This window comes from Camellia sinensis, chromosome 15 (genome assembly GCF_055761805.1).
Source record: "Camellia sinensis isolate YWXY chromosome 15, ASM5576180v1, whole genome shotgun sequence".
In the NCBI taxonomy this organism is placed as follows: Eukaryota; Viridiplantae; Streptophyta; class Magnoliopsida; order Ericales; family Theaceae; genus Camellia; species Camellia sinensis.
The window spans coordinates 91,097,501-91,120,431 of record NC_138975.1 but is presented as its reverse complement, the minus strand read 5'-3'; the positions used below and the strand labels follow the sequence as shown (position 1 = coordinate 91,120,431).

The 22,931-nt window shown below is 40.3% G+C and overlaps 1 protein-coding gene across 4 annotated transcripts in view; it reads left to right on the top strand.

Moving 5' to 3' along the window:
* Positions 1 to 21,338: 21,338 nt before the first annotated feature.
* The window catches only part of LOC114302754 (putative boron transporter 2), a 6,061-nt gene continuing 4,468 nt past the window's right edge, over positions 21,339 to 22,931 (top strand). The window contains exon 1 of one of the 4 annotated variants that reach the window (XM_028247828.2): positions 21,339 to 22,931. This exon is cut by the window's right edge and continues 40 nt beyond it. In XM_028247828.2, the coding sequence (XP_028103629.2) occupies positions 22,868 to 22,931 (64 nt within the window). In that variant the 5' untranslated portion in view covers positions 21,339 to 22,867. The other 3 variants (XM_028247830.2, XM_028247829.2, XM_028247831.2) reach the window with 3 other exon arrangements.

Sequence of the window (22,931 nt, the reverse complement as noted above, 5' to 3'; positions counted from 1 at the left end):
AGTCAAGAGCTTTCATTTAATCTGAACATTTGGCAATTTGGAGCATTTTGGTCTTTGGACACTCATCTCTGTCTTCACCATTTGGGTTGTTTTCTCTGAGGTAGGGATTTCCTACTCCAATTTATAGGTTACGTTCTAAGTTTTGGTATTTTAATATGTTGGGAATACTTTGGTAAATTTTGGGGAAAACCCTAGTTGAATTATTGAATTGATTTGTAGAAGAAATTCATGGAATTGGGAAAAGATGGTTAAATTCATGGAATTGGGGAATTCATTGATTAAATGGCATAATTGGATAATTTGTATCATTTGTCTATTGAATTGTAGACATTGCATGTGGATTAGGATTAACTGAAACTAATCACATTGGTTAAGTCATAAATTTTGACTATTGCATTGATAGAGAATATGTGTAATGATTGAGCATTGCATTTGCATATATTGTTTTGTGTGTGGGAGGAGATAGGGGATGTACTCCACGGTTTAGGGGAAGATAGGGGATGGACCTCTAAACCGGATTTTGTTTGGGAGGAGATAGGGGATGGACTCCATTAGCATCACTTTTATGTGTGCTTATTTATATAGAAGTGTTTTATTGATACAGCACTAAAATGTGTATCAATCTGGAAGTATGAAGTGTTTTGATTTATTTGAGCTTGAGTCTCATTTGTTTGTTGATATTGGAAGGATGTGAATACGATATATGTAATTCACTGTTGTAAGTTTGGCCAGGTTCTGAGCCATGTTGATAAAACTGTGAAGTAAAATGTATTTTAGACAATAGTGTCATGAGACTGTAAAATGAAGTAATTGATTATCCTGGTTAACCATCTGTTGGATGCTATTGCTTTATTCGTTACTTATATGTGGTTTAGTATATTTCTACTGGGCTGTGGCTCACCCTTTATGGGAACATCATTTTCAGGTTCAGGGGATAAGCTACCTCCAAGGACTTAGCTTGGAAGGACTTGGATTCCGAAGACTATTTTTCTGTTATTTGCTTTTATTTGTTAGTACATGTAAAAACTCAAGCCTAGGGCTTTTCTTGTATTGAGTTAGAACTCGTATTTTTGTAACCAAGTGTTGGCTTGGAAAGATGTAAGCCTGTAGGGCATTTTATTTGATTATTTAGTAATACTCTGATGAATAAATTAATAAAATGTCTTCTTTAAATAATGCATGTCAATGATATATAATAGATTAATTTTGAGGGCGTTACAACTTGGTATCAAAGCGTACCGGGTTTGAATACTTTGGGTACGTGGGAAGTGATTAGTATCACATTGGGTTCGTCTCGTTTGATAGAGACTTAGTGTAATGTTATATGCTTACGTGATAACATGTTTATGTGATTATGTGAGTATGGAATGTAGTTTCTAGGATGTTGATTGGACCCTTGAGTTTCTTGTAGTCTTGTTGGAAAGGCACTTGATCACTGCTGCTTCCAACTGGAACTATAGTAACGCATTGGGACTATCATTATCCGGGAATGAAATTCGTAGGTGCTTATGTGATTATGTGCTTACGTGGAATGAATTATTGTTGTCCATTGTATTAGGACGCGAGTGTTTAGCTTCGGCACATTTATTAATGTGCTAATGTCTTTGTTTCCTTTATTAGGATGTCAGGACGAGGACGAGGACGCGGTAGGCGTGGTAGGCCGGGTAGGCAGGAGTTGCCTGTGCCAGAAGAGATTCCGGCAGTTCAAGAGGGAATTGGCCAAGCCAATGTGGCCGAGCCAGTAGGCCAGCAGGCGATGGGCGCTCTCGCCCGAGAGATAGCAGGGGCATTCAGGGAGTCAGTAGGCATTCTTAGAGCTGAGAATCAAGCTCAGGCTGTTATTGCGGATGCAGGACCTTCCTTTTTGAAGAGGGAGTTCTTCCGGTCTAATCCGGATAAATTTGTGGGTGATCCTAAAGAGCCACTTAAGGCAGATGAATGGCTCGAACAGACAACGAAGACGTTTGAGATGCTTGGCATCGAAGACGAGGGGTTGAAAGTGACCTTGGCATCTTTCCAGCTGAAGGGGGATGCGGGTCAGTGGTGGAAGTTTACTAAGGGGCGTATAGGAGGTACGTGGGAGGCTTTTGTGAATGCTTTCCAGGAGAAGTTTTTATCCCCGGCAGTCAGGGAGAAGCTGCGAGACCAGTTTTGTCAGCTTAAGCAGGCGAGTTCTTCAGTGGCCGAGTTTGAGGCTGCATTTACTAGTTTGTCCAGGTTTGCACCTGAGTTGGTGGCGTCTGAGGAACGCCGTTGTATTGAGTTTGAGAAGAAGTTGAGGCGTGGCCTCAAGCTGAGAGTTGGGGGAACTATGATTCGGGATTATGGGCGTATGGTTGATGCTGCAGCCCATATGGAGATCATGATGCAGGAGGAGGAGGAAGGGCAGAAGGGCTCCAAGAGGAGTCAGGATAGTCAGAGTGATGGTAGGAGACAGAAGGGTTTTAGTCCCTAGCAGTCTCAGGGTAGCTTTTCGAGATCGACTTTTCCTGTACCGAGTGCTATTTCGGGGAAAGGCAGTCAGGGAGACATTACCTGTTTCAAGTGTGGCCAGCTGGGCCACAAGTCTCCAGTTTGTCCTCAGAGGGGAGGAGTGCAGAGAGCAGCATCATCTTCGGCTCGATCTCAGAGCCAGAGTCAGGGTAGAGGTCAGCCACTCTCGTGTTATCAGTGTGGTCAGCCAGGGCACATGAAGAGGTATTGCCCACAGTTGGGTGGCACACCTGGTGCATCTGGTTTGAGGCCGATTCAGGGTCAGCAGCCAGCTCTGTCGGGTCAGGCCTCGAAGGCTAATCAGGGGGCTTCATCGTCCCAGACAGTGCAGCAATCTTATGCTCCTAGGGGTGAGCAGGTTGATCAGAGGTCGTCTGGGCGCGTGTACGCTGTTACCGCGCAGGATCTTGTACCGACTCCATCAGTTGTGAGAGGTACCTTCTTGTTTTGCAACTCGGTTGCTAATGTTTTGATTGATACGGGTGCATCTCATTCCTTTGTGTCTGCTGCATTTGCATCTGTTTTGGAATTGGAGTTAGCACAGTTAGCATCTCCTATATGTGTAGTGTCACCTCTTGGGGGTGAATTGATTTTGAAACAAGGTGTTAGGGGTTGTGATATAGAGGTTGATTATCATAGAATCCCATTTTCCTTTGTCGTTATGCCTATGAGGGGTTTCGATGTTATTTTGGGTATGGACTGGTTATCGTCATACCGGGCAGTTATTGATTGCTACCGCCAGAGGGTCACTTGTTGTACCTTGAGCGGAGAGTATTTTCATTTTCTGGGGGACCGGGTTGGTGATGTGTTGCCACCGGGGTATGTTCCACGAGGACGGAGTGAGCTTAGTAGTTTACTTGCTAACCTTTCGATTAGTGAGGATGAGGAGACACTGATTGTGTTGCCAAGGGTGGTTTGTGAGTACTCGGACGTCTTTCCTGAGGATCTTGTTGGTTTGCCACCGCATCGGGAGATTGAGTTCTCCATTGACCTAGTGCCAGGCACAGCACCGATTTCTATGGCACCTTATCGTTTTGCCCCAGCCGAGTTAGTTGAGTTGAAGATCCAGCTCCAGGAGTTATTAGACAAGGGTTTTATTCGTCCTAGTGTTTCGCCGTGGGGAGCACCGGCCCTCTTTGTTAAAAAGAAAGGAGGTGCTTTGAGACTTTGTATAGATTACCGGAAGTTGAATCGGGCTACGGTCAAGAATAAGTACCCTATGCCCCGTATAGATGACCTGTTTGACCAGTTGAAGGGTTCCCGTTGTTTCTCTAAGATAGACTTGAGATCGGGTTACCACCAGTTGAGGGTCAGGGAAGAGGATATTTCGAAGACGGCATTCCGTACGCGGTATGGCCATTATGAGTTTCTGGTGATGCCATTCGGACTCACCAATGCACCGGCAGTCTTTATGGACTTGATGAACCGGATTTTCCGGGAATTCTTGGATCGGTTTGTAGTCGTTTTTGTGGACGACATCCTTATCTATTCGCCTTCTGAGGAGGAGCACGAGGCACACTTGAGGGTGGTGCTTGAGTTACTTAGAGCCCATAGACTGTATGCCAAGTTTGGGAAGTGTGAGTTCTGGCTGAGAGAAGTCAAATTCTTAGGTCATGTGGTATCCGGTGAAGGAGTGTCTGTTGATACATCCAAGGTAGAGGCAGTGCAGGATTGGGCACAGCCTAAGAGTGTATTTGAGATCCGCAGTTTTCTGGGATTAGCTGGGTATTACCGTCGGTTTGTGAAAGATTTCTCCAGGTTAGCATCACCGTTGACTAGGCTGACTCGGAAGGGAGTCAAATTTGTATGGAGTGAGACTTGTGAAAAGTCGTTTCAGGAGTTAAAAGTTAGACTGACTACCGCTCCAGTATTGATTATTCCAGAGAGAGGGTTGGGTTATGCAGTCTATTGTGACGCCTCACGAGAGGGTCTGGGTTGTGTGTTAATGCAAGAGGGGAAAGTAGTTGCCTATGGCTCACGTCAGTTGAAAATTCACGAGCAGAATTACCCTACGCATGATCTAGAGTTAGCAGTTGTGATATTTGCCTTGAAGATTTGGAGGCATTATCTTTATGGTGAGAGGTTCGAGGTGTTCTCGGATCATAAGAGTCTGAAGTATTTGTTTACACAGAAAGACTTGAACTTGAGGCAGAGGAGGTGGATGGAATTTATAGAGGATTATGACTTTGAGTTGCATTATCATCCGGGAAAGGCCAATGTGGTGGCCGATGCCCTTAGCAGGAAACCTGTTGGTGACATAGCTAGTATTGCCATCCGAGAATGGGAGATGTTGGGTGCACTTGGGGAGTTTGATTTACTTCTGGGCGAATCCGTTGAGGCTGCGGCCTTGTTTTCTGTTATTGCACAGCCTTCACTTGTGATTCGAGTGTTAGAGGCTCAGAGAGGTGACTTTGAGGTAGAATCTCTCCGTGAGAAGATTTCCGGTGGGAAGGTTGAGAAGGGTTTGACGGTATATTCCGACCTGAGTGTGAGATACCGAGACCGTCTGTTTGTGCCGGAGTCTTGCCGAGAGGAGGTACTCCGAGAGTTCCATCATTCACGCCTTGCGGTGCATCCGGGAGGCACTAAGATGTATCGGGATTTGGGTCGCCAGTTTTGGTGGCGGGGTATGAAGAGAGATGTGGCAGCTTTCGTATCTAAGTGCCTTACTTGCCAGCAAGTGAAGGCCGAGCATCAGAGGCCAGCGGGTTTGTTGCAACCCTTGCCTATTGCCGAGTGGAAGTGGGAGCATGTCACTATGGACTTCGTTGTAGGTCTTCCGAGGACTCAGCGGGGTAGTGATGCTATTTGGGTGGTTATAGACCGGTTGACTAAGTCGGCGCACTTTATTTCTATGCGCGTGAGAGATTCGGTAGATCATCTTGCCGACTTGTATATTCGGGACATAGTGAGATTGCACGGGGTCCCAGTGACGATCGTCTCAGATAGAGATCCTCGTTTTACTGCCAGGTTGTGGCAGAGTTTGCAGAGTGCCTTAGGCACTAAGTTGACCTTTAGCACGGCTTATCATCCTCAGACTGACGGACAGTCCGAGCGTACTATTCAGATACTTGAGGATATGCTTCGGGGTTGTGTTCTAGACTTTAGTGGGTCGTGGGAGAGGCACTTGCCGTTGGTGGAGTTTGCCTACAACAACAGTTTCCAGTCTAGTATCGGTATGGCACCATTTGAGGCCTTGTATGGCCGACCGTGTAGATCTCCTGTGTGTTGGGCCGAGGTGGGTGATGCACCTCTGTTGGGTCCAGAGTTGGTGAGGGAAACGACGGAGAAAGTTGAGCTTATCCGTAAGAGGCTCGTTACAGCACAGAGTCGTCAGAAATCGTATGCCGACCGTAGGAGGAGACCTTTGGTGTTTGAGGTGGGTGATCATGTCTTTCTGAAGATATCACCTAGACGGGGTTTGATGAGGTTTGGGAAGAGTGGGAAGTTGTCCCCTCGGTTCATTGGTCCGTTTGAGATCCTTGAGAGGATTGGCGAGGCTGCTTATCGTTTAGCTTTGCCGCCGCAGTTGTCCGGAGTACATGACGTGTTTCATGTGAGTATGCTTCGGAAGTATGAGCCGGATCCATCACATGTGTTGGATTGGGCCAATTTAGTAGTTGATGAGGATGTCTCGTATGAGGAGAGACCGATTCGAGTCTTGGATAAGCGGGATCAAGTTTTGCGAGGCAAGACCATCCCTTTGGTCAAAGTTTTGTGGAAACACCACGGAGTGGAGGAAGCCACTTGGGAACGTGAATTGGAAGTCCGCGAGAAATATCCGGACATGTTTGTTGATTTGTAATCTTATAACTAGATTCTGTTATATTGTTGAACTTAAGAGCTTTACATATGTCTTAAGTTGTAAAACATTGAGTATGTTTTGGTAAATGGGTGTATCTTGAAACTTGTTTCATTATAGAAGATTAGTGTAACATTGTATATGTTGATTACATTGTTGGATGTGTTATATATATCATGCAATTGAATATGATATGGAAATTGTTAACATTGAAAGGAATAATGCATAATAGTGGTGCAGGTTGAAATATATGTTGTTTTATATATATTGTGGGATACCTCTTGATAAAGAGATGAAGTGACCAGTATTGGGTCAAGTTGTTTATTATTGTTATATACTATCTTTGGGTATTGAGAAAAAACCTGTTTTCAAATTTGTGCCTAATTTCGGGGACGAAATTCTTTGAAGGGGGGGAGGTTATAACGACCCCGGTCTTTTCCCATTTGATTATTGTATCCGGACTGTTCCGTAGATTCTGTCATTGTATAATGGTTGTTGTTGTTGTTCCTTATTTTCTCTTTTGGAATTATAGGATGTGTTGGGCAGGTTTGTTCAGGTTGGTTGGGTTTAGAAACCTAGTGTTGCTGTCCAGAATTTTGGTTATTCGCTCGAGCGAGGAGTTTGTCGCTCGAGCGAGATGTTGTTTTGGTTCTTCGCTCGAGCCGGGGTTTGGTAGCTCGAGCGAGAGTTTGCGTCTGGGTTGGACCTGTAGCTTTGCATTCTTGGCTCGAGCGAGCTTTTCTTCGCTCGAGCGAGTTAGTTTGTTCTTCGCTCGAGCAATAGTTCCTTCGCTCGAGCGTGAGTCTGGTTTCAGACCTGATGGTTTGAGTTCTTCGCTCGATCGAGCTTTCTTTCGCTCGAGCGAGCTTTTGGGTTGTTGGCTCGAGCAAGGCTTCCTTGGCTCGAGCGTAGATTCTCTGTGTCTGGTCGCTCGAGCGACCAAGTCTTCGCTCGAGCGAGCCTGTCCAGTTTAAATACACAGCAGCGGGATTTGATCAGTCTTTTTCATATTCTTTTGATTCCAAACCCCAGGTTCGACCTCTCTCTCTCCCTACTCACCTTCTCTCTTAGGTTTGATCTATTTAGAGAGTGTTTCAACCCTAGTTGCTTTATTAAAAAGATAGAGGGAGTCAAGAGCTTTCATTTAATCTGAACATTTGGCAATTTGGAGCATTTTGGTCTTTGGACACTCATCTCTGTCTTCACCATTTGGGTTGTTTTCTCTGAGGTAGGGATTTCCTACTCCAATTTATAGGTTACGTTCTAAGTTTTGGTATTTTAATATGTTGGGAATACTTTGGTAAATTTTGGGAAAAACCCTAGTTGAATTATTGAATTGATTTGTAGAAGAAATTCATGGAATTGGGAAAAGATGGTTAAATTCATGGAATTGGGGAATTCATTGATTAAATGGCATAATTGGATAATTTGTATCATTTGTCTATTGAATTGTAGACATTGCATGTGGATTAGGATTAACTGAAACTAATCACATTGGTTAAGTCATAAATTTTGACTATTGCATTGATAGAGAATATGTGTAATGATTGAGCATTGCATTTGCATATATTGTTTTGTGTGTGGGAGGAGATAGGGGATGTACTCCACGGTTTAGGGGAAGATAGGGGATGGACCTCTAAACCGGATTTTGTTTGGGAGGAGATAGGGGATGGACTCCATTAGCATCACTTTTATGTGTGCTTATTTATATAGAAGTGTTTTATTGATACAGCACTAAAATGTGTATCAATCTGGAAGTATGAAGTGTTTTGATTTATTTGAGCTTGAGTCTCATTTGTTTGTTGATATTGGAAGGATGTGAATACGATATATGTAATTCACTGTTGTAAGTTTGGCCAGGTTCTGAGCCATGTTGATAAAACTGTGAAGTAAAATGTATTTTAGACAATAGTGTCATGAGACTGTAAAATGAAGTAATTGATTATCCTGGTTAACCATCTGTTGGATGCTATTGCTTTATTCGTTACTTATATGTGGTTTAGTATATTTCTACTGGGCTGTGGCTCACCCTTTATGGGAACATCATTTTCAGGTTCAGGGGATAAGCTACCTCCAAGGACTTAGCTTGGAAGGACTTGGATTCCGAAGACTATTTTTCTGTTGTTTGCTTTTATTTGTTAGTACATGTAAAAACTCAAGCCTAGGGCTTTTCTTGTATTGAGTTAGAACTCGTATTTTTGTAACCAAGTGTTGGCTTGGAAAGATGTAAGCCTGTAGGGCATTTTATTTGATTATTTAGTAATACTCTGATGAATAAATTAATAAAATGTCTTCTTTAAATAATGCATGTCAATGATATATAATAGATTAATTTTGAGGGCGTTACAACTTGGTATCAAAGCGTACCGGGTTTGAATACTTTGGGTACGTGGGAAGTGATTAGTATCACATTGGGTTCGTCTCGTTTGATAGAGACTTAGTGTAATGTTATATGCTTACGTGATAACATGTTTATGTGATTATGTGAGTATGGAATGTAGTTTCTAGGATGTTGATTGGACCCTTGAGTTTCTTGTAGTCTTGTTGGAAAGGCACTTGATCACTGCTGCTTCCAACTGGAACTATAGTAACGCATTGGGACTATCATTATCCGGGAATGAAATTCGTAGGTGCTTATGTGATTATGTGCTTACGTGGAATGAATTATTGTTGTCCATTGTATTAGGACGCGAGTGTTTAGCTTCGGCACATTTATTAATGTGCTAATGTCTTTGTTTCCTTTATTAGGATGTCAGGACGAGGACGAGGACGCGGTAGGCGTGGTAGGCCGGGTAGGCAGGAGTTGCCTGTGCCAGAAGAGATTCCGGCAGTTCAAGAGGGAATTGGCCAAGCCAATGTGGCCGAGCCAGTAGGCCAGCAGGCGATGGGCGCTCTCGCCCGAGAGATAGCAGGGGCATTCAGGGAGTCAGTAGGCATTCTTAGAGCTGAGAATCAAGCTCAGGCTGTTATTGCGGATGCAGGACCTTCCTTTTTGAAGAGGGAATTCTTCCGGTCTAATCCGGATAAATTTGTGGGTGATCCTAAAGAGCCACTTAAGGCAGATGAATGGCTCGAACAGACAACGAAGACGTTTGAGATGCTTGGCATCGAAGACGAGGGGTTGAAAGTGACCTTGGCATCTTTCCAGCTGAAGGGGGATGCGGGTCAGTGGTGGAAGTTTACTAAGGGGCGTATAGGAGGTACGTGGGAGGCTTTTGTGAATGTTTTCCAGGAGAAGTTTTTATCCCCGGCAGTCAGGGAGAAGCTGCGAGACCAGTTTTGTCAGCTTAAGCAGGCGAGTTCTTCAGTGGCCGAGTTTGAGGCTGCATTTACTAGTTTGTCCAGGTTTGCACCTGAGTTGGTGGCGTCTGAGGAACGCCGTTGTATTGAGTTTGAGAAGAAGTTGAGGCGTGGCCTCAAGCTGAGAGTTGGGGGAACTATGATTCGGGATTATGGGCGTATGGTTGATGCTGCAGCCCATATGGAGATCATGATGCAGGAGGAGGAGGAAGGGCAGAAGGGCTCCAAGAGGAGTCAGGATAGTCAGAGTGATGGTAGGAGACAGAAGGGTTTTAGTCCCTAGCAGTCTCAGGGTAGCTTTTCGAGATCGACTTTTCCTGTACCGAGTGCTATTTCGGGGAAAGGCAGTCAGGGAGACATTACCTGTTTCAAGTGTGGCCAGCTGGGCCACAAGTCTCCAGTTTGTCCTCAGAGGGGAGGAGTGCAGAGAGCAGCATCATCTTCGGCTCGATCTCAGAGCCAGAGTCAGGGTAGAGGTCAGCCACTCTCGTGTTATCAGTGTGGTCAGCCAGGGCACATGAAGAGGTATTGCCCACAGTTGGGTGGCACACCTGGTGCATCTGGTTTGAGGCCGATTCAGGGTCAGCAGCCAGCTCTGTCGGGTCAGGCCTCGAAGGCTAATCAGGGGGCTTCATCGTCCCAGACAGTGCAGCAATCTTATGCTCCTAGGGGTGAGCAGGTTGATCAGAGGTCGTCTGGGCGCGTGTACGCTGTTACCGCGCAGGATCTTGTACCGACTCCATCAGTTGTGAGAGGTACCTTCTTGTTTTGCAACTCGGTTGCTAATGTTTTGATTGATACGGGTGCATCTCATTCCTTTGTGTCTGCTGCATTTGCATCTGTTTTGGAATTGGAGTTAGCACAGTTAGCATCTCCTATATGTGTAGTGTCACCTCTTGGGGGTGAATTGATTTTGAAACAAGGTGTTAGGGGTTGTGATATAGAGGTTGATTATCATAGAATCCCATTTTCCTTTGTCGTTATGCCTATGAGGGGTTTCGATGTTATTTTGGGTATGGACTGGTTATCGTCATACCGGGCAGTTATTGATTGCTACCGCCAGAGGGTCACTTGTTGTACCTTGAGCGGAGAGTATTTTCATTTTCTGGGGGACCGGGTTGGTGATGTGTTGCCACCGGGGTATGTTCCACGAGGACGGAGTGAGCTTAGTAGTTTACTTGCTAACCTTTCGATTAGTGAGGATGAGGAGACACTGATTGTGTTGCCAAGGGTGGTTTGTGAGTACTCGGACGTCTTTCCTGAGGATCTTGTTGGTTTGCCACCGCATCGGGAGATTGAGTTCTCCATTGACCTAGTGCCAGGCACAGCACCGATTTCTATGGCACCTTATCGTTTTGCCCCAGCCGAGTTAGTTGAGTTGAAGATCCAGCTCCAGGAGTTATTAGACAAGGGTTTTATTCGTCCTAGTGTTTCGCCGTGGGGAGCACCGGCCCTCTTTGTTAAAAAGAAAGGAGGTGCTTTGAGACTTTGTATAGATTACCGGAAGTTGAATCGGGCTACGGTCAAGAATAAGTACCCTATGCCCCGTATAGATGACCTGTTTGACCAGTTGAAGGGTTCCCGTTGTTTCTCTAAGATAGACTTGAGATCGGGTTACCACCAGTTGAGGGTCAGGGAAGAGGATATTTCGAAGACGGCATTCCGTACGCGGTATGGCCATTATGAGTTTCTGGTGATGCCATTCGGACTCACCAATGCACCGGCAGTCTTTATGGACTTGATGAACCGGATTTTCCGGGAATTCTTGGATCGGTTTGTAGTCGTTTTTGTGGACGACATCCTTATCTATTCGCCTTCTGAGGAGGAGCACGAGGCACACTTGAGGGTGGTGCTTGAGTTACTTAGAGCCCATAGACTGTATGCCAAGTTTGGGAAGTGTGAGTTCTGGCTGAGAGAAGTCAAATTCTTAGGTCATGTGGTATCCGGTGAAGGAGTGTCTGTTGATACATCCAAGGTAGAGGCAGTGCAGGATTGGGCACAGCCTAAGAGTGTATTTGAGATCCGCAGTTTTCTGGGATTAGCTGGGTATTACCGTCGGTTTGTGAAAGATTTCTCCAGGTTAGCATCACCGTTGACTAGGCTGACTCGGAAGGGAGTCAAATTTGTATGGAGTGAGACTTGTGAAAAGTCGTTTCAGGAGTTAAAAGTTAGACTGACTACCGCTCCAGTATTGATTATTCCAGAGAGAGGGTTGGGTTATGCAGTCTATTGTGACGCCTCACGAGAGGGTCTGGGTTGTGTGTTAATGCAAGAGGGGAAAGTAGTTGCCTATGGCTCACGTCAGTTGAAAATTCACGAGCAGAATTACCCTACGCATGATCTAGAGTTAGCAGCTGTGATATTTGCCTTGAAGATTTGGAGGCATTATCTTTATGGTGAGAGGTTCGAGGTGTTCTCGGATCATAAGAGTCTGAAGTATTTGTTTACACAGAAAGACTTGAACTTGAGGCAGAGGAGGTGGATGGAATTTATAGAGGATTATGACTTTGAGTTGCATTATCATCCGGGAAAGGCCAATGTGGTGGCCGATGCCCTTAGCAGGAAACCTGTTGGTGACATAGCTAGTATTGCCATCCGAGAATGGGAGATGTTGGGTGCACTTGGGGAGTTTGATTTACTTCTGGGCGAATCCGTTGAGGCTGCGGCCTTGTTTTCTGTTATTGCACAGCCTTCACTTGTGATTCGAGTGTTAGAGGCTCAGAGAGGTGACTTTGAGGTAGAATCTCTCCGTGAGAAGATTTCCGGTGGGAAGGTTGAGAAGGGTTTGACGGTATATTCCGACCTGAGTGTGAGATACCGAGACCGTCTGTTTGTGCCGGAGTCTTGCTGAGAGGAGGTACTCCGAGAGTTCCATCATTCACGCCTTGCGGTGCATCCGGGAGGCACTAAGATGTATCGGGATTTGGGTCGCCAGTTTTGGTGGCGGGGTATGAAGAGAGATGTGGCAGCTTTCGTATCTAAGTGCCTTACTTGCCAGCAAGTGAAGGCCGAGCATCAGAGGCCAGCGGGTTTGTTGCAACCCTTGCCTATTGCCGAGTGGAAGTGGGAGCATGTCACTATGGACTTCGTTGTAGGTCTTCCGAGGACTCAGCGGGGTAGTGATGCTATTTGGGTGGTTATAGACCGGTTGACTAAGTCGGCGCACTTTATTTCTATGCGCGTGAGAGATTCGGTAGATCATCTTGCCGACTTGTATATTCGGGACATAGTGAGATTGCACGGGGTCCCAGTGACGATCGTCTCAGATAGAGATCCTCGTTTTACTGCCAGGTTGTGGCAGAGTTTGCAGAGTGCCTTAGGCACTAAGTTGACCTTTAGCACGGCTTATCATCCTCAGACTGACGGACAGTCCGAGCGTACTATTCAGATACTTGAGGATATGCTTCGGGGTTGTGTTCTAGACTTTAGTGGGTCGTGGGAGAGGCACTTGCCGTTGGTGGAGTTTGCCTACAACAACAGTTTCCAGTCTAGTATCGGTATGGCACCATTTGAGGCCTTGTATGGCCGACCGTGTAGATCTCCTGTGTGTTGGGCCGAGGTGGGTGATGCACCTCTGTTGGGTCCAGAGTTGGTGAGGGAAACGACGGAGAAAGTTGAGCTTATCCGTAAGAGGCTCGTTACAGCACAGAGTCGTCAGAAATCGTATGCCGACCGTAGGAGGAGACCTTTGGTGTTTGAGGTGGGTGATCATGTCTTTCTGAAGATATCACCTAGACGGGGTTTGATGAGGTTTGGGAAGAGTGGGAAGTTGTCCCCTCGGTTCATTGGTCCGTTTGAGATCCTTGAGAGGATTGGCGAGGCTGCTTATCGTTTAGCTTTGCCGCCGCAGTTGTCCGGAGTACATGACGTGTTTCATGTGAGTATGCTTCGGAAGTATGAGCCGGATCCATCACATGTGTTGGATTGGGCCAATTTAGTAGTTGATGAGGATGTCTCGTATGAGGAGAGACCGATTCGAGTCTTGGATAAGCGGGATCAAGTTTTGCGAGGCAAGACCATCCCTTTGGTCAAAGTTTTGTGGAAACACCACGGAGTGGAGGAAGCCACTTGGGAACGTGAATTGGAAGTCCGCGAGAAATATCCGGACATGTTTGTTGATTTGTAATCTTATAACTAGATTCTGTTATATTGTTGAACTTAAGAGCTTTACATATGTCTTAAGTTGTAAAACATTGAGTATGTTTTGGTAAATGGGTGTATCTTGAAACTTGTTTCATTATAGAAGATTAGTGTAACATTGTATATGTTGATTACATTGTTGGATGTGTTATATATATCATGCAATTGAATATGATATGGAAATTGTTAACATTGAAAGGAATAATGCATAATAGTGGTGCAGGTTGAAATATATGTTGTTTTATATATATTGTGGGATACCTCTTGATAAAGAGATGAAGTGACCAGTATTGGGTCAAGTTGTTTATTATTGTTATATACTATCTTTGGGTATTGAGAAAAAACCTGTTTTCAAATTTGTGCCTAATTTCGGGGACGAAATTCTTTGAAGGGGGGGAGGTTATAACGATCCCGGTCTTTTCCCATTTGATTATTGTATCCGGATTGTTCCGTAGATTCTGTCATTGTATAATGGTTGTTGTTGTTGTTCCTTATTTTCTCTTTTGGAATTATAGGATGTGTTGGGCAGGTTTGTTCAGGTTGGTTGGGTTTAGAAACCTAGTGTTGCTGTCCAGAATTTTGGTTATTCGCTCGAGCGAGGAGTTTGTCGCTCGAGCGAGATGTTGTTTTGGTTCTTCGCTCGAGCCGGGGTTTGGTAGCTCGAGCGAGAGTTTGCGTCTGGGTTGGACCTGTAGCTTTGCATTCTTGGCTCGAGCGAGCTTTTCTTCGCTCGAGCGAGTTAGTTTGTTCTTCGCTCGAGCAATAGTTCCTTCGCTCGAGCGTGAGTCTGGTTTCAGACCTGAGGGTTTGAGTTCTTCGCTCGATCGAGCTTTTTTTCACTCGAGCGAGCTTTTGGGTTGTTGGCTCGAGCAAGGCTTCCTTGGCTCGAGCGTAGATTCTCTGTGTCTGGTCGCTCGAGCGACCAAGTCTTCGCTCGAGCGAGCTTGTCCAGTTTAAATACACAGCAGCGGGATTTGATTAGTCTTTTTCATATTCTTTTGATTCCAAACCCCAGGTTCGACCTCTCTCTCTCCCTACTCACCTTCTCTCTTAGGTTTGATCTGTTTAGAGAGTGTTTCAACCCTAGTTGCTTTATTAAAAAGATAGAGGGAGTCAAGAGCTTTCATTTAATCTGAACATTTGGCAATTTGGAGCATTTTGGTCTTTGGGCACTCATCTCTGTCTTCACCATTTGGGTTGTTTTCTCTGAGGTAGGGATTTCCTACTCCAATTTATAGGTTACGTTCTAAGTTTTGGTATTTTAATATGTTGGGAATACTTTGGTAAATTTTGGGAAAAACCCTAGTTGAATTATTGAATTGATTTGTATAAGTAATTCATAGAATTGGGAAAAGATGGTTAAATTCATGGAATTGGGGAATTCATTGATTAAATGGCATAATTGGATAATTTGTATCATTTGTCTATTGAATTGTAGACATTGCATGTGGATTAGGATTAACTGAAACTAATCACATTGGTTAAGTCATAAATTTTGACTATTGCATTGATAGAGAATATGTGTAATGATTGAGCATTGCATTTGCATATATTGTTTTGTGTGTGGGAGGAGATAGGGGATGTACTCCACGGTTTAGGGAAAGATAGGGGATGGACCTCTAAACCGGATTTTGTTTGGGAGGAGATAGGGGATGGACTCCATTAGCATCACTTTTATGTGTGCTTATTTATATAGAAGTGTTTTATTGATACAGCACTAAAATGTGTATCAATCTGGAAGTATGAAGTGTTTTGATTTATTTGAGCTTGAGTCTCATTTGTTTGTTGATATTGGAAGGATGTGAATACGATATATGTAATTCACTGTTGTAAGTTTGGCCAGGTTCTGAGCCATGTTGATAAAACTGTGAAGTAAAATGTATTTTAGACAATAGTGTCATGAGACTGTAAAATGAAGTAATTGATTATCCTGGTTAACCATCTGTTGGATGCTATTGCTTTATTCGTTACTTATATGTGATTTAGTATATTTCTACTGGGCTGTGGCTCACCTTTTATGGGAACATCATTTTCAGGTTCAGGGGATAAGCTACCTCCAAGGACTTAGCTTGGAAGGACTTGGATTCCGAAGACTATTTTTCTGTTATTTGCTTTTATTTGTTAGTACATGTAAAAACTCAAGCCTAGGGCTTTTCTTGTATTGAGTTAGAACTCGTATTTTTGTAACCAAGTGTTGGCTTGGAAAGATGTAAGCCTGTAGGGCATTTTATTTGATTATTTAGTAATACTCTGATGAATGAATTAATAAAATGTCTTCTTTAAATAATGCATGTCAATGATATATAATAGATTAATTTTGAGGGCGTTACATCCTTTGTCTGCATGTCCGCTCGAGCGTAGAAAGCCACGCTCGAGCGAGACCCCTGTTTTCTGAAAATTCTGAAAAGTGTTTTAAACTGCATCTTTGCATCCTCATTCCATCCTAGGCATTCCTAGGCCTAGTTTAAGGCATCTTAGTGAGGATATTGATGTAGAACCACACCGAGGCAAATTAGGGATTAAGTTATTATTTTCCCAACTGTGTAGCTTAGTGTGTGTTCATTCTGTAACTGTAGGGTTGGCATCCGAGGACGCTCTAGCTGCTTATAGCCCAGTACTCTGTGAGTAACAATGTTGTAAAGATGCGTTCAATTGAGATTATTTTCTGAACAAATGACTATACTGCTTTATGAAATGACACTGTTTACTGAATGAATGTGTGTCCTATTTGTGAATTGTATCCGTGGCATCCATAGCAATTTACTGTTACTGAACTGTTACTGCTACTATTACAGAGATCTCTGTCAGTTCCCATGTTGGAACCACTACTGTCTACTGATATGATGGCCATCATTGACTGTTCGGTCTGTTAAGACCTACTGTACTGTTTTGCTATTGGATGTACCACAAATAACTATTATAATTTCCGAATGACTGTTATGGCATGAATTATGAGCCACAAATTGAATGACTGATATACTGATAAACGATTGTTTTCAATACTGAAAGGACATTCATTCTTAACCTCTTTACGCATATGTTATTCACTGGGCTTTAGCTTACTATTTATATATGTGTAGGTGTTCAGGCACCGGACCGGAGTTAAGAGCGTCGGATTAGCTCTTGTTTTGTCAAGCCAACCATCGTGCCTCACCTTAAGGTTCCAAGTGCTGCCAAGCTAAGGCTGCGTCGGGGTGTTTTAGAATCCCCTTTTTCTGTCTCTGTTTTGTATCGACTGTATAGACTGAATGATATTCGTATTGTACTGTTATGGTAGGGACTTGGTCCCTAACCCGAATGATTGTATGCGATGTTTGTATTTACTGTTTTGTCCTAAATGTGAAAATGTTGTAAAAAGTTTTTTTGCATACAGACTGTCACAGCTCATTAGACATCTTTTAATTACTATTTTGGCTTCCGCCAGCCCATGTACTCTGTATTACTGTTTTACTGTTAAGCAGGCCTTCAATAATCTCGGATTACTGGCCGGTTACGGTGCTAAACCCATAGGGGCGGGTTTGGGTCGTGACATTATCATTTGTTCTCTTTTCTCATGCTCTTTCATCTATTTTGTCATTTTTTTTTTTTTTTTTTTTTATCTTTCATCAATGCTAGCTAGCATCACCCAATACCATAGCAACTTATGAAACATAATTTTTTCTTTTATTTTGTAAACATATTTGTGTATTAAATTTTTTTTTAAAAAAAATAAACATAACAACATTTCATATTTATAATAAAAAAAATTGACTTATAAAAATTATCAAATGCTACCTCTTAAAATATATATTAAAAAATTATTATTTTTATCTATTCACAATCCTATATTATTTTCAAATTTTAATTTCATCTTTCAATCTTTCAATTTCCAATTGATGGATATTAAAAAAAAAGGGGGTCAATATTTCTCACCTTATTAACAAAAATTTTAAAAATAAATATAAAAGTAAAAAAAATCTAATCACGTTATAATAAATTAAAATTAGTTGACAAGGAATGAAAGATAAAGAAATTATTTGAGAATAATAAATTATTTAAATTTGTCATTTCTTACATCTAATTAAAATGAAATTTTACTTGAAGAAAGAAATTATTTGAAAATAATAAAATACTCAAAAAAATTGTTATTTATTACATGTAAAATCTATATCTCCATATTTGTTTCTCTCAATTAAATTATTTTTATTAAATTAAATCTTAAAATTAATTTAAACAAGAAACATGGATATTATTTTTTAATTTCATTAACAGTTGATTTTTTTTTTTTTAAACTCATAAAAGTTCAAAAACTTATAGCGGAAAAAAATAGAAAGACAAGAAAATACAAAAAAAAAATTGTGAGAAATAAAATGATAATTTAATTTAATTAGTTATGAATAGTATTTAAAGGGTATTATGGTCATTTTCATAACAAAGTTAACACCGTTTGGCCTAAATTAACGGGTGGGGAAATCTTGATAATGTTAGAAAAAGTAAATGAGGTTTTTGTAAGTATTGAAACTACAAGAGAGGTAACTATAATTTGCCCTTTTTTTTTTGCTACAACTTTAAAAAAATTAAATACATAGAACATCAATAATAAATAAATAAATTTTTATTTTTAGTTGAGACATTTAAATTTTATTTTATTTTACTAAGTACAATAATCGGGAAGGCCAAAAATGTTATTTTACCCTCTAATCCGGAGGAATTATCTTACTCTTTTGTATCTCACACCCCCCATGGGAAACAATAATCCCACAAATAAGGGATTGATAGTCCGGCTTACATTTTTGGTGTCTCTATTTACACACCACATTTCATCTCAAGGCACACCACTACTCAAGACACACATTTAGTAATTTGATAAATAAGAAATTTACTCAATACACACCACAATCTTTCATCTTTATCCTTACTCACACACCCTATCTTTACCTTTACTCACTCACACACCTCACCCATAATCTTCAATCTTCCATACCTCCTGTAGTACACACCTCCACTTCAAAAACACACACGTTGTGAACATCCCCCTCCATTCTCTGTTTCATTGTCATCTCAGAGGTTTGGAAACAAGTCTAAACTAGTCGACATGAGACTAGCTCTTTAGTAATAAATTGACTTGTGTAGTCAACAAGACACTCAGATCCAACATTACTGCATTCTATAGATGTACAGTTCTAGAAAAACCAAAAAAAAAAATTGTTATAAGTGTTCAAAAATACAGAGTCGATCTAAATTCAAAAGTTCGACTGTTGAAAACTGAACAAATGTTATAAGTTCGGAACTTATTAACCAAACATGTGGACTATGTTCGACACTGGAAAATCGAACAATTAGAACGTGTTCGGTTTTAGAAAGTCGAACATGAGTACATTGTTCAAATCTGGATATCCAAACAAATACAAACGATTTACCACTCAGTAAGTACACAAAAACAAAAACAAAAAAATGAAAAACTAGCTTTTTCCTTGCTCCATTGTTCTAAACCAATATTGCCAGATGCATCCATTATTCAGTCCAATCAAAATCTTCAATAATACGTATATTTTTGGTTATTTCTTTAAGGGTTTTTGGTTTTTGTTTCAGGGTTTTTGAGTTCTTAAAAGAGAAGATATGTAAGTAACGTTTGAGAAGAGATGTGTGTATTGTATTCATTATTGTCCTTTATGATAATTTTACGTAAGGTGTGTATCATTGCCCTTTCTCCGTTGTAGTCATTTTACATTAGGTTAATATTGTAATAAAAAATAAAATAATTAATGGTATGCCTTGAGATGAAAGATGATGTGTAAATAAGAGCACCCTACATTTTTTGAATCAAATATCAAATTATTATGTAAAATAGACATGGAATCCTATCCTACCCTCCCATCTCCCCAAGCAAACAACCCTAGGGGGTATATAGTAGAATTTCCCCAATTAGGCTTATTTTGGAAAGTGATTTTTTTTTTTTACTTGAAAAAATGTGCAAAAAAATAAAAATAAAGAAATGATATGGCCCAAATAAATTAAGAAAGACTTACGTATAAGTTTTAATAAGTAGACATTTTGATAATTATTAAACACTGTTAAAAAATGTCACTAATTGTTAATTTTTAGCGACAGTTTAAAAATTGTTATAAAAATTATCACCAATTATAAGTTTTAGCAACAGTTTCAAAAAATCGTTACAAAAAATGTAACTAATTTTTATCTTTTAGATAGTTTGAAAAATTCGTCACAGAAAAAGTCACTAATTGTAAGTTTTAGCAATAATTTATAAAAATCATGACAAAAAAAATCACTAATTGTCAATTTTTAGGGATATATGCAAAAAAAAAATTATCAAAAAAATATTTTTAAAGATAATTTTACTATGAATTAATTTTAACAAGATTTTATGAGAATTAAATCTAACTATTAAAATTTTATTTATAATTTACCCTCGATTAATAAGTCAATAAACTGATTTTTTTTTTTTATACCAATTCTCAAAAAAGGCATTACTAATGGTTCTTCTCTCCCATATAAATTTATGATAAATTACAAACACACCTTTGAGGTTTCCTTTGGTTTGGGATCTTTAAAAAAAAGGATAAAAAGTTAAAAAATTATTAAAAAAAATTAAAAAGTAATCACTATTCACCAAAAAAATTATTTTTACACAAAAAAAGTACAACTCACTCTGACGGGAGTTGTCTTTACTTGACTTAGGTGAGAACAAATTACACAGGCAGAGGCAAGCTTAAGGACGATGTTGTTCGGCCCGTGGGGGCCATCACGGGTCCTGTTTTAATAATCTAAACCGTTCAATGTGTAGAAATTGTCGAGTACTATATACTCATAAAAAATCATATTGATCGGATATCGCTAACTACATGATCAAATCAGTTTTGTATAAAACAAAAGGATGGTATTATAGTTAACGGTTGACAAAAAAACTAATCCGATCTGATAGCTATCGATATCCAATCAATGTGATTTTTTATAAACATATAATACTCGACGAGTTCTATACATTAAACGGTTTCAATTACCAAAATGAGACCCGTGGTGGCCCCCACGAGCCAAACATCACCCTCCAATTTAATGCCCGAAAAAGAGGCAGGCATATCCTATATGCTAGTTCGCCCACTACTCTGCCCTAGCGTACTGCCTATTCTTCTTTCCTTTCTCCTATACACTAAATTATACAATTTTTTAATACAAATTTTTTCGTAAAAAATTATCCCAAACAACTATATTTTTTTCTCAACTTTTTAGTCTAAAAAGTCAAAAAATACACTTATTTAGGACATCTCAAATAATCCCTTACAAATTATCTTCTGTAGTTTTAAAAATTATATTATGCATCTTAAAGTTTCTAATTTCATACCAAATAGGTCATTTTATTAATAAATTATCAAGTTAATTAACAGTTTTTAATAATGTTAAAATTTTATTTCAATTAATAATTTAAATAATTTTATTATTATATAAATAAGCAGTTAAAAATTTTACTTTTTAAATTAATTTTATTAAATAAAAAATTTTAATAAAAAAGTAGTTATAATTTTTCAAATTATAAAAAATAATTCGTAAGTAAATCTCAAAAGTGCTTTTATAATTTACCCATAAATTTATTATTGTTGGTGGGACTCCAATTGAGTTCACTTGCCTCTCTTTTGTTTTTTTAGGTAGGTACACCTTTGAGTTGCATCAAGCTTGCTTTCTTTTCACAGCTGGTTTGTTTTGTCTGCTGCAGTCTGTATACACCTCCAACGTAAGAAAAAAAGTACAGCACAATGTTTTAGAAGATACCCAAAAATCCTATAATCTTCTTCCCTGATCTATCTTATATTTCTCCATCTCTCTCTCTCTCTCTCTCTCTCTGGTCCATTATTTGTTTGTTTACTTTCAACAGCAAGAAAAAAAAGAAAAAAAGAAAAAAAGAAAGAAAAAAGAGGCTTATTTATGCTCGCTCGCCACACCACTTTCTCATTCACGCCAAAAATCTCTCCAGTGTTTGTTTCCCTCACGACTTTCCAATACACACTCTCTCTCTCACTTGTTGTCTTTCTCTGCTCTGCTCATTTGTAGTCTCGTTTAATCTCCCCTATGTCTTTGTGTCTTATGTGACTCAGGTCATGTAATTGCAGACTCCATAACACACGTCTTTGTCAATTGTTGAATCGTTTGTTTCACGCAAGGCTCTTTTCTAAATAATGTAATATCCATGGAGAGTTTGTCTCTGTTTATTTTATGCTCATTTGCTCTCAATTTGATCTGCAATAGTCCCACTCACTCTATATATAATTGTCATCCTGGGCACACAATTGTGCATTTTTCTTGTAGATTTGATGGTCTTGCTTGTCTTCTAGTGATGCCCATTTATTTGAACCTGTTCTAAAGAAAATTAAATCCTATTTGAGATAATGGGTCTTCGCTAATTTTCTTTCTGAACCTTCAGTTCTTGATTTCCTGGAATTCTTGTGGCATATAAATTCAAAACCATGTAACTGATCTTTTGGATTCTGCTGCATTTTGCTTGTGTTGATGTGTTTTTGGTGAGAATTAGCATGAGCAAAAGGCCTTTTCTATGTGTAAGAAAAGAGATGAGGTAGGTGATGGATCTGTGTTTTGTTGAATTCAATCTGTAGTTGAGATCGGAGCATATGGAGAGTGTCTGTCTATTCCGTTGATATTTGCTGTCTTGATTTTCCAATGAATTCAATTCGTTAGTATCTTCCATTTTTCAGTAAACATGGAAGTCAAGTAGTCAAAAATTTTGAAGGAAATTGATAACTCTTGTCTTTAACTGATTTACATTGATTACTGACTGATTCTTTTGTAAATTATTCCTTGTAAATTTATTGGAATGTAAAATCTCCAATTGAATAGGTGCTAATTCGTTGCCTCATGAGAGGTCAATTTTTTGCCCAAAAATAATGATTCTACTATCTTTTCTTCCCGTAGATTGATCCCCAAGTAGTTCTTGCCTACTTTGTTATGTTTGCATATGGAAACTAGTTATCATAACATTGGCCTCTCAAGTCCTTGAATCTTCATCTGCGCTTAGTGTCATTCAAATCATTTGTATCTCGTCCCTGTTAATTGTTTATATAAGGAAAAAGAAAAAAATAAGAGAAGCAATCAAATTCCTTCTTGTTTGCATAATTTCGAGTTATCATGGAAGAAACATTTGTCCCCTTTCGCGGAATCAAGAATGATCTCAGAGGAAGACTTTTGTGCT